The sequence below is a fragment of the Plectropomus leopardus genome, chromosome 4 (genome assembly GCF_008729295.1).
Source record: "Plectropomus leopardus isolate mb chromosome 4, YSFRI_Pleo_2.0, whole genome shotgun sequence".
Classification (NCBI taxonomy): domain Eukaryota; kingdom Metazoa; phylum Chordata; class Actinopteri; order Perciformes; family Serranidae; genus Plectropomus; species Plectropomus leopardus.
The window spans coordinates 27,998,356-28,011,058 of NC_056466.1; the positions used below are offsets into that span (position 1 = coordinate 27,998,356).

The window sequence follows — 12,703 nt, forward strand, 5'->3', positions numbered from 1 at the left end:
CTGTAGCAGCAGCATTAATGTGTGCTATTTATAGGATACTATACATGTGTCTGTAAATGCGGGTGTGTTATACTGTAGATAGAAAGATATATAAATGACAGGATAAGTAACTCCTTGTACACATTTTTTATAGCAGAAATACAAAAATAATGACTTTTCATCTCATTTTTTGGAACTGGCTCTACATCCACACAGTAGTACTTAAGACACATGATCTGTAAAAAAAAAAAAAAAAAAAAATCATGTTCTTCCTCTTCGTAGTGCTCAGTGGCATTTGCAAGAACTCACAGCAGGTGATCGAAAACAACCAATCAGAGCTGAGGAGTCTCTTAGGCAGCTGTCAATCATGTCAATAACGCTCAAACTGTCAAACGTTAGGCAGTGCTTATCAAATATAAATCAAGATTCTGTTATTTCACCGCCCATTTCTCTCCTCGGATGTTTTCAGAAACATATTTTAGGGCAGTTGTTCCCAACTGGTCCAAAATATAAACAACACGTTGGCCTAGAACACAAAGACATGAAACATAATGCAAGAATAAACAGAAATGGCACTTCAAAATAAAAGCTTTGTGTTGAACTGTATATATATATTTTTTTAAAGTGTGTTTTTTGCAAACTTGACATGTTAACGAGTCACTTGTGTAAGGTTTAGGAGTAAAAACAGAAAGTTTGAGACTTCCGTGTTGGAAACAGACGATCTGAAACAAAGCACTGCCTTTTGGCCAAATCAAACTTTCTCATTTCACAGCAAAATAGTACACTAAAATATGTTTCTAACAAAAACATTTGAAATGACAAATATACAATGCGGGTGCACAATCTTGGCATATTTGATCAGTGCTGCCTGCTTTGACAGTTTGACCACAGTTAATGACCAGTGATTAGAGACTCCTCAGCTCTGATTGTTTGTTAACCTCTAGCTGTGGTACATTTTTTAAAATGCCTTGAAAATGTACTACCAAGTGGATTTTGTGACAGTTTCAGCAAATATGCCAGAATTTTTTTTTTTTTTTCATAAAATTTGCCTACCATAGCTTTAATGAGTCCATACTTATACCATCAAGTGCTGATAACACCCCCTATAAGGCTGATGAAGCTGATTAGAATTAATTTTAGGATTGGGTATGGATATATGGCCTCTCATAGAAGTATCATGCAACAAGTCTTCTTCTACACCCTCTGAAGAAGTCAAGTCAGGTGATGTTGTAATTGGACCTACAGGGGGCAGTTTAAGGCTACACTGTTGACACCTATTAAAGACAACAACTTCCTTGTTCCCTGAGAAACAAACATGTTTAGTTTCGCGCTCTTTGACACTCCAGCAACAGTGTGAGACTGTGCGGAGAGGAATTTCTGCTCATTGTGCCAACATTTCTGTAGTTTTTAACTAAAAGTAATATAATCCAGGTTAATTAAATTTCCGTGTGAGGGGCGGGCATTAGACAGAACTTGTTCGGTGTAGCCCCATAGACGAGAGAGGAGGGAGGGAAGGAGAGAAGCGGTGGAGAGAGTCCGCCAGCGTGCCATCCAGTGCTGAGAGCCATCGATGAGGAAGTGTAATTGAACCTGCTGTGTGGAGAGAGGACAGCGTCTCATCTGTGTAGTTCCGGGAGAGAGCGTCACCCTTCAAAACGCGCGGACTGGTGGCCATATCGCACTGGGAATTACCGGGATGTCCAAGTGGATGTCAATGATTATTTGCCTTAATGGCACGGAGTCAGTGGCACCTCAGCGGTAAGGTTTGTGGAGAGAAGGAAAGAGGAGGAGGAGGAGGAGGAGGAGGAGGGGTAGACAGCCTGGCAGACAGGTGCGACTCCACAGCCTGTTTCATTTTCTCTCGGTCCTTATAAGTAGAGCCATGGATACCCGCAAGGAAAACAAGGTAAGAAAAGCCATGAAACCCAAAACGACGAAGCGAAAAGAGAAGAAATACAAAACCGGGAGGTTTATTAGACGGAAATCGCTGCGGTCTTTTGGGAATTTCATGGGAAGGATCCTTAAAACTTTGGGCACTTTGGCGCACTTTGGCGACGCGGAACCGCCGGACGCGGAGGACGACGACGGCGGCTTCGGGCAGAGCGCTTCAGGGGGGTTCAAAGACGACTGTGCGCAGACCCCCAGGGAGGGGACCGTGAAGAAGAGCTCCACGGTGTCCTCCTCTCACGGCTCGGTGAAAGACAGGCTGTCGTGGTGCCACGGCGACAAGACCCCCGGGGTGCTGGGACTGAAGAACCACGGCAACACCTGTTTCATGAACGCCGTGGTTCAGTGCCTCAGCAACACGGACCTACTGGCCGAGTACCTCGGGCTGGAGCAGTACAAGACGGATCTGTGCCACCGGAGGGTGAACGGGGAGGTGAGAGGCGAGGAGCCGGAGCCCGCCAGGGGAGAGGTGACCGAGCAGCTGGCGTCGCTGGTTCGAGGACTGTGGACCCTGGAGTACACCCCGCAGCTGTCTGTGGAGTTCAAGGTGAGGACACAGCGGAGGCACAGCCTGTGTATCAGTTAGGTGGCTGCTGATGCCATGGCTTTGTTTGTTTGTTATTTGTTTGTCTCGATGCCTGTTTATCTCAGTGGAAAGCACGCTGCTGCTTCAGTCACAAATATTCTTACATGCCATTGAGAAGATGGATTTTGTAAAGAGATAGATGCAAGGGTGGGGGGGCACAAACATCCACTTGGACTCAACAATGAACTGATTAGATTTGGGTTGCCATATGTCAAAGGTTAGCTGTGACCTTGTGTCTATCTCATTCCCATGAATGCAATATCTCAAGAGGGCCGTGAAAGAGTGTCTCCAAATTTGGTACAAACAGCCGCTTGGACTCAAGGATGAACTGATGAGAATTTGGTGGTTAAAGGTCAATGTGATTTCACGAAACATGTTTTTGACCATAACTCAAGAACCCATGCACTAATTATGACAAAATCTCACACAAAAGTCTAATTGAATGTAATGATGAAGTGATGACATTTGATATCCAACAGGTCAAAAGTCGAATTCACTGTGACATCATCATGTTTTGCAAAACCTCTTTTGTGGCCATTACTCAACGTCATATCTCAGGAACAGAATGGGAGACATTTGGTCAGATACTGAATTGGTGACACTAATCTTGGTTGCTGACCCTAAGAGTATGCCGATTGTATAGATCTTTTGTTCTGCTGGAGGGAAGAATTTTGTGAACCATCCGTGTTTTCACAGACATGGGTGTATATTGCAAGTGCAACCCTTAGTGGTTTGCATACAACCACAAGGCAGTAATTCTAACAATTCTTTCTAACAAATTTTCAATTTTGTTCTGGGAACTTACCGAATATTTTTGTTAGATTTGAAATGTGTTTTTTTCCAGTTTATTCAGAAAGGCTATTTTCCTACCTGAACAAAGCATGCATGGGCGTCAGACCCCCTACGGGCCCTGAAACCCCCAGGTCAAACCCCATGTCAATTGGTTTGTGATTATTTCATTACCTGCACGTTTGTCTGGTCATGTGCTCTGCAACAGCACAATAAAACCAATATCATTGGGCCTCAAGGCATTTAAATCAAATTACCACAAACAAATTGACATACAGCAAACCTGGGGCCAGGTAGTATTCTATCTTAGAGTGGTGGTGGATTTCTGGGTCTCTCTAGACATACTATAATTAAGCTGCCTTGAGTTGTGTGCTGCAGTCAATGGGTACTTGGAGAACACAGGATACATACTCAGTGCACAGAGAGAGGGGGTCAATGGGGGTTCAACAGGAAATTTGTGCCCCGGGGCCCCCCTGTGAGCTATTCCAGCAGTGAATAAGGAGATGCAATTATCTTCAGGTTAGATTACTTATTCACATTCTTCAATTGGAATCTCCCCAGTTACGAATCAAACAGTTTATTTCCCTCAACACGGTCATAATAGCTTTTGTGTATCCTGTGCCCTGCCGCTACTCAGCAGCAAGCCTACCAACACAGCAGGCATGTGTCTAGAGGATTTTGAAGGATTTGTAAGCAGTATAATCAACTATCACATATCTATATTGACAAAACAAATATTTAAAGAACAGGTGAGCGCTTGTTTGAATGTGGTTCAAAGGGCAACAGTCTACCTGTGTCCCCTTTCCACTCGTAAAAGGTGCACAGGTCATGTGTTAGTGTTTCATGTGAGGCAGTAATAATAAAAAGACCTCACCACTTTGCCACCCAGTTTCAACATTTTATTATGGTTTACTGAGCTAGTGGTAGTTTTGTTTGTGCGTACGACGTGGTTAATGATTACACCACTTGACTCACCTGTTCTACAATGCAGCACTTCAGGTGGTTCGTCTGCATTCCTGGACTGGTATGTGGAGTGCTGGGGAGTCACGCATTCCTGTCTTATTTACACAAACTCTTTAATGCATGTGATTTGAGTTGCAAAAGTATATTGCAAAATATAAGGCTGTTAAAAAATATATTAAATCAACAGGTGCTCACACACTGAAGACTTCTTGCTGTTGCAGTCACTCGTGGTTGTTGCGAGCCAGGGCTGCAGGGTTCCCTCTGAGCTTGACAGTCAACCGGTAGGCTTTCTGAGTGATGACTGCTCTGTAGCATCCACAGACAGCCTGGGGGAAGTTGTAGGGGAGTGGGTAAGCAGCATGTGTAAAGATACACAACAGCACAGGCACTGGGAGACGGTATTAGTGGGTTAGCATTTATAATGGAGAAGGTAGATATACATGACTTTGCATGCAGCTTTGTTCCTCAGCGACAACCACGACTCAGCAATAGATTAATGATGTGTGTGAGAGAGAGAGAGTGCAGTGTGTTCCAAAGCTGTAAGGGAAAGGTAGTGATTAACACAGAAGAAGATGCTGTTTTGATCTGAAAAATTCAAAGAGGCATGGTGTTTTGGATCATTAATGCCACGGGCAGCTCCACTCACTTGAGCCTCTGTAGACTTTTGATATAATAAAAAGTTTGCGGAGGGAAAAAAACATCAAGTAACACAAGGGCTTTCAAGGATATTTAGGTATGGATTAAAGGCCCTCAATGTAGAAATTAGGAAGTATATTCAATAAAATTACTCCCTTTGAAGCTGCTCCTGGTTACAGTGTGCACTGCATGATGAGATTGATTGCTCTGATCAGAACACTGGTTTTGCACACAGTGCAAAATATATTAAGAACGTACTACGGCTCGAGGTCAGCTATCTGACTGAAATAAGTGCTCCCAGTGAAGGGAGTTAACCCCAAAGTTACTTTGGCGCCAGAGGTAAACAACTCTTCCCTGTGCTTACTATGGTCGGGGAGCTGAAGCAGGAAAGGTTAACATTAGTATCAACTGACACCTGAGTTTTGATTGGCTGTATCCATATTATGTGGATCAGGAATAATTACGCTCGAATCAACCCAGCCTTAGGAGAATGTGAAAAAACTTAAATAACAGTCTTTCAGATTTGGATTGAGGCTATTGTCTGATAATTTCTGATGCTTTTTCATTATGCATGTAAGACCCTAAATTTACACGCTTTAAAGTTCGTCTTTGGGCATTGATAAAACCCATCTGTGCTCATCAAAAGAACACATTTTGGTTTTTTTTCCCATGAAAAACCAAGCAGCAACCTCTGAGGCTGAGAAATGAAGCCAATGCAGAAGTGCCAACAAAACTGCAGTTCACTAAATGCCCACTTGCGGCTGGCTCCAAAACACAGTAAATCCCCATGAAACGCCAAAATTTGGTAGTTTGTTGTCTCTTGCAGGCAGTAATATAGTCACAGAAGGTGTGATTCAGTCTCAGTGCGTCTGATTCAGGCCCTGTGTAGTAAAATGGGTTAAATGGTGGCTGATATCAGTCCCTGTAATGGCCACTCACGGAAAGGAAATACTAAATATTATCCTTTGAACATAATGTCAGAATGTGCAGCCTTGTGCTTAAATAGAAATAGTCACCCGTTCCTCTATTTGCTCAAATACCTCTCATCATAGTTGGCTGCAATAAAAAAAAATCCATGTCCTTCTCTCTCCTTTTCTCGCCTCGCCCCATCGCATCGACACAGTGATTTGTGTCTGTCTGCTCAGTGCAGGGTGAAGCAGGAGAGAGGATGTTTACTGTAGCGAGCGCATTCAGCCTGGAACAGGAGGATGCCCCCCTGCTGAGGCACCTCCAATGGTGTGCACTCACAGGGACAGAGAGAGTGGGAGGAAGAGACATCGCTGGTAAACAAAACTATATCGTCCCTCCTGTGATCCTCGTGAGACCCCCCCTCATCTGTAATCGGAATGAAGGGACAGACAACTTTGACAGCTGATGATTGTTACCAAATCTCTCCATGTTTAAAGAGAGGCGCTGGCCTGTAATTGGAAGCAGGAAAAGAAAGTTTTGCAGTACTTTTTTCCACTTTTTTTTGTTCTGGGGATATTAGGAGTGAGTAGGAGTCATGGGCCTTTCAGCAGAAATCACAATATCTCAACTGAGGAATATCCTCAGGCTTTGCAGCAGGGAGTCAAGTCAGTATTTTATAGTTTGAGTCGATGGAAAACAAGTTTCGTTCTGTTTTCTTGGGCTTTGACAAAACAAAGTGCACTTATATTCCGCTTTATGCAGACATTAAATTATTTATCCACTGTGTAATGTCTTTTTTTTTTTTTCTCAAAATCACATACACTAAAGGGTGTGAAAAGTTTGATTGTGTGATTCACTAGATGTGGGAACTCGAGAGTCATGCACACTCATTAGATTCCTAAAAGTCTGACACTTTGACTGATATGAAACCTGATACCGAGTGCCGCTAAGCTTAGCACTTACAGTGATCATCCTAATGGAAGTGCTGCATTTAAAGGTCAACATTTCTGCCACAACTGCTTCACTACACATTTGACGCTGATGAAATCTAAAGGGACGAAGTGTCCTTTTATTGGTCGCTCCAAAAGTTGTCCACATCAGTTTAACTCTGCGAAAGCACGAGCTCATTCTTCGTAATGCCCCTGACCTCAAGGATTTAACATCACAGTAACTACTTTTAGAAGTTGTAGCGTAGGACGCGTTTTTTTTTTTTTTTAATGCTTGACAGGATGCAGCTCTGTGAGGCCGGAGGAGCTCAGCCGGGGAAGATGAAGCCTGGTGTTTTAAGTAGTCTTGTTTGTTCTGGGAGTGCAGGCAGTGTGTGACAGTGAGGCAGGGGCAGCGAGACTGATGGTTTGTTTGTCTTTTTGTCGTCTCTGCTCTCCTTTCAAGGACCACTCTCGTTCTCACTCGGTGCTAAAGATGCATGCATTGTTTGTGGAAAGACACGTCGCTGTGGGGATATGTACCACCTGGACTCCATGCTAAATTTGCACAGCAGGGCTGCTTCTCATTTCAGTTTGATTGTGGCAGTTTTCAGGAGAAGCAGATGGAGGAACTTTTTTTTCTTTTTTTTTTTTTTTTTTTTTACTTTAGCAGTGTGATGCTACAAGATTTTCTGTTTTTAAGCACGCAGTAGATATGATAAGTGTTTCCCACGCGTTTACTTCATTCATGGCAGGCTGCTAAAAATCAAAACATCTGCTGCCGCAATAGATTTTCTATTTTTGGAGCTGGACCTTTCATTAGGAGCACTGTTGAGATATACAGTTATTTATAGCACTACACTGTCACAGCATGGTGCGTACTCAATGCATGGATGAAGCAGTAGAATGTCAGGTATATTGAAAGTGAAGCTAAACCCTTCATTCTTCTGGGCCTAAACTTGGAAGTGATTGACTGATCAATTATCCACTGCCCAACTCACAAACTGCTGCTGAGGAAAAAAAAAAATCATGGAGAGCTCCACCTGTGCTGCGTTCACAGATCTGCAAAAGCGTCTACATAGAGTGCCCCAGGAATGACGTTTTTCTTTTTATGCCAACCCAGAAGCTAACATCACCCTGGTCCCTTCATCAAAAAGCCTATGAGATTTTTCCATTGGATTTTGGATCATTGCAGAGAACAAGTTCTGTGGTGAACAAACGTTTATGATACTTACATGTGTAGTTCAGCAAGATAATCTTAACAAGTGAACACCACTTTTAAGATTTTTGAAACCTGAATACTATTGCCAGAAGTAAAACGCTCTTGCTAGGCTAAAACGAACCACACTACAGTCTATGTAGCCGCGACGAGGCTGTGTTCGGTGCAGTTCGGCATGATGACGTTCTGTAGATACATAGAGGATTCAAAGTTTGTGAATGGGGTATTTGCTGATGCCTTTTATGTCGTAAACCCTAAACCTCTTTAGTCTCCTCAGCTTGTGTTAACCACTTATTTAAGGCTTCTAACTGAAAACACACTCAAAAAACCCATTGACTTTGAGACGAAGGATAAAGCGGTGCTGAAATTCTAATGGATGTCTGTGTTTTAGGACTCATTACTGGGGTTCTCTATTTAAAGAGGGGACACTAAATGACAAACAAACATAAAAAAAAAAAAAAGAATAAAAATTTTTTTTTTAGAATTGTATTACATAAAACTCCATCACCACACATAGACGTAGTGTGTGTGAAACACTTTAGCGGCAGACGTGGGGCAGGATCTGCATCTCATCTCTTGAAGTGAGGTAGTAATGCTTCAAACACTTCATCTCACACTTATAAATCCAGACCACTTACAATTACTGTAACAGAGCCACCATATGCTGTTTGAAAGCAGCATGCATTCCCACGACTCAGTGAGCCGCACTCCATTATACCTACACCGCTGTGACAAAAGGCAATAAAAGAAACACACGGAGAAGTGTGTCTGCTGCTGTATCTGTGTAAGCACTACAATATGAGACCATTTTCCAGCAGGTTTATTATCCCTCCCATGATTTATGTTACCGAGCCTGAACGACACGCTGAAGGAAGCCATGGGAATAAATCAATCTTTAGTATTATGGGATGTGATGCTGCGGTCACAACATCATGGGGATGAATTTTCTCCTTTATCTCAGTGATGGAAACAGCATATATGTTCATGCAGCTCCTGATACAGCTTCCCAGAGTCTCAGTTGTGCACTTGTGCACACAGTAGCGTATTTACAGCCTCAGCTGTGAATCCTCCTCAGAGTATCAATTTCTCAGTTTCAGCAGAGCCCTGGGAGCCTTTCGCGGGCTGTAAACCATTCAGAGGCGATTATTTCCATCGCATCTCATCCCTTCTTATTTCTAACTGATCGCCTGTAAATCCCACGCCGGGGACATCCGCAGACACGCAGGCTTTGTTCGGTCTTGACTTGCTGGCACCTTTATCGAAAGATTTCCAAGCTTCTCAGAGCCACAGAGAGAATATAGGTCTGATTCGGAGACGTGGCATTTAGATTTGTCATCAAGAAGTACCTGCCTGCTTTCTGTTGTACTGGAGAGAAATCCAGTGTGGCCTAAGATGACACAGAAATAAAGTAGAGGGAGATAGTTTAGACTTGAAGAGGATGGCAGGTGGGGGAGGCGGGGGAGGCGGGGTAGGACAGGTGCTGCACTGCTAAAAGAGGCTCATCTGTGTGTGTTTGTGTGTGACAGCCGGAGCTCAGCTGGGACTGATTAGTGGAGGGAATTGTCCCTACATGATAGAGAGGAAAGGAAAAGAGAGATAATAGAAAGAAGGGAAATAAGAAAGTTTGTGTGTGTGAGGCAGAAAAAAGATAGATGAGACACAGCATGAGAGGAGAGAGAGAAAGAGGTGTGTAAGTGGAGGCTGTAAGTGATGACTGTCCTGCGTCCAAAGGTGAGCTGGCAACACCAGGCTGCTGAAAAATGAAACAGCAAATGGAGCAGCCAGTAATGACAGATTCTCTCCAGCCTCATTCCAGACACACCTGTGGAGGGAATAGTTATATTGTGTGTGTGTGTGTGTGTGTGTGTGTGTGTGGAAAAGAAGTGTATGCAGTCGCTCTTAGGTCATGCCCTAACATAATTTGTCAGCATAATTTGCTGTCCGTCAGTGAGAAATCCATCCAGGCCTGTTTGGCAGGCCGGACCACGATGAGGTGAGGTGGTGTAAATGGGTTTTTAGGGAGAGAGAGAAGGGACATTTGCGTGATGTATGTTTATAGTAAATTCCTGGCCTGCCAGCCCTCTGATCCGTCATTGTTTACAGAGTGGGAAGATGGATGTGGGGAGGGCACGGGGAGGTAATGGTGTAAGGTGAAGCAAGGGTAGTAAGACGGGGCACTAAAACAGACATCTGGGTGTGGAAGCAAAGGGAGGTTGCCAAGAGTGCAGCCACTATCTCTGCTGACCGCTGGGAGGTCATGACCCCTGCTCTGGAGACGGCGCAGGCTTACAGCTGTCTTTTGTCATTCTGTTATCTTTCTCCTAATGCTGTCTTCTTCTTTGTTGCTGTCTTTGTTTGTAGAAGAGGGGGTAATCCTTTATTCTTTTGGTTTCTCTTTTTGCTACCTGGTTTGGTTTGGACAAGACTTGGTCTCACTCCCAAGATGTCAAAATACAATGCTTTGGCTCTGTATCCTGCATCACTATAATGATGCTGAGAACACCCTTTGGACCAACTCCAATGTAAACCAGTCTACATTGTTCAAAGAAAATCAATACAATTGGTGTAGTATAAAGAGCACGGAAGTCTGCTTAGGGCGGGTGGGAGCAGAGCTGGATGGACCCAGCAGGTATAGGACTTTGACCCTTGAGACTGGTGTTTGTGTCCTGCGTGAAATTAGATGTCAACTTTGAGTTGCTTTGTCACATCAGCCCATGTTTGTCACATGAATGTGCTCAGGGTGACCATGGATCCTTTAAAGGTTTTTTTTTTAATTTCTCCAGTACACATATAAAAAAGCCATTAAAAGTAAATTATTGGATTCATTTCAGATTGGATGGCTCTTAAATCGTTATTAGTCATGTCATCTTGAGAATTCCTGGTTTTGGCAATGCAATTTTAACAGCAGAGAAACACTATTCGACTGAGGACGTCAACAAAAAAAATGGGTAAATGCAAGTGTAACCACAGATGGCTTGAAAACATTAAGCTGGTGCCTGGAAATGCTTACAACACCACCTGTGCTGCATGTGGAAGGTGTTACAAACTTGGTTCAAGGCGGTGGAATCACAGCAGTATCATCAGTCATTTTACCTGACAGTTCATGTTGAACTGACATCAATGTGTTTTCTTTGAAAGAGTATATTTTCACACCTAGTGTGTATCTCCATTGCAAATTTGGCCTTATATTTGATTTAAAGAGTCATCAAAAGGGTCTTAAAATATCTGCAATATAAAAAATATCTGCAATATAACCGTTTAATACTTGTAGACACCCTGGTACTGACATGACTGCTTTACTTTGCCTCTGATTGGCTGACCCTGACATTTTTACCATGACCAGTCTGTCTCCTCATACTTAAACCTAACTAATCCAAATAAGGCAACAAGTACTGGTCATTCATAGGAAGAGTAGGGTGGGTCATTCCATCGCTATTTTAAGATTCACAAATTGGGGTCCTCCTCTTAATCATGTGAGTCTGCGCATGTGACCTTCTGCCGACCCCTTCTGCCTTAAGTTACGCTGTAGAAGGTTAGGCTTCTGCCCAAGCATCAAAATGTGACGAGTAGGGATGTGATCATGTTGGTAATATAACCTGAAACCAATTCAGAGCCCCCAAAACTCCGTTTCAACACGTTTTTCTAAAATAATTTAGACTTTTGGTGGAGTTGAGTTTCAGTTCAGTAACTCCAGGTGGGAGTGAGGTATCAACATTGATCTTTAATTCCAAAAACACTTAATGAAGAATTCTGTCAAATACAAACTATACTACTGTACTATTATAAACAACCAATTTTCTAAAGGAAAAAAAATAGCTCTAAATTATAGAAAAAATAGACTCCACAGCTTTGTTCCACATGCTCTGATCTGAAGAAAACAACTGATGAATGAAATCAATAAATGAAACAAAGCTCTCTGCAAGCCAAAGTAAATTAAGCGAAATGCAGCCTGAACCCAGCACATCAGGTCAGGACCAATCAGGGACGGGTGGGTTGAGAATCAGGTCTAGACTGATCAATAGTGCTCACATAAAAAAACTCTCCGCTCTCCCTCAAGTTGACCCTTACGCCCACCTTTATCTTCTCCTTGACTGCCTCCAGAGTGTTTGCCCAACTTAAGATCCCACAGGAGCTGTGCTCAGGTCAGCTTTGAACACTGCTGATGTTTACAGAGCGACTCCACATTTTCACGAACCTGCAATTTGTTTATCTGTCTCTGCACGCATCCTCGCCATCTCATTACTCTGTTCTCTCCCTTTCATTTCTCCCTTTACAAGAATTCAATTAAAAACGACTCGATGCTGGGGAATACAACCTCACCACTTTGCCGAATCTTTTTTAAGTGGCTTTGAGGCTGCGTGGCACATGTCACCAGAGACGCTTGAGAGACAACACTGTAAACAGATATGAAAAAGATGAGCGAAATAATCATCCAAGACTTTGACACACACACATACACACACACACACACACACACACAAACAAATGGGGGGGGTAACAGCAGATGAGGCCATGGAGAGGTCATCCCCTCGTCTTAATGAAGTCGTAACCTAAGGTTTCTGTGCCCGCTCTCACCGTAACCTTGGAAACTGTCTGTGCTGTAGTGTTTTCGCCCCTGTTATTTTGTCGGTGGCTTTGCGAAACTGCACTCTCACTTTTCATGTCGGGGCCAGCCACAACAGCGCCGTCCTTTTTTGATAAGGGAGACAGAAAACAGGTCTGTTGAAACTCCGCCAGCGTCCCTCCCTC

At 43.3% G+C, this 12,703-nt stretch overlaps 1 protein-coding gene across 1 annotated transcript in view; it reads left to right on the top strand.

The window, feature by feature from the left end:
- The first annotated feature begins 1,792 nt into the window (after positions 1 to 1,792).
- Positions 1,793 to 12,703, top strand: part of usp43a (ubiquitin specific peptidase 43a) — a 155,030-nt gene continuing 144,119 nt past the window's right edge. Inside the window, exon 1 of the mRNA XM_042485616.1 lies at positions 1,793 to 2,473. Within this exon, the coding sequence (XP_042341550.1) occupies positions 1,862 to 2,473 (612 nt within the window). The 5' untranslated portion in view covers positions 1,793 to 1,861. The remainder of the gene's footprint in view (positions 2,474 to 12,703) is intronic.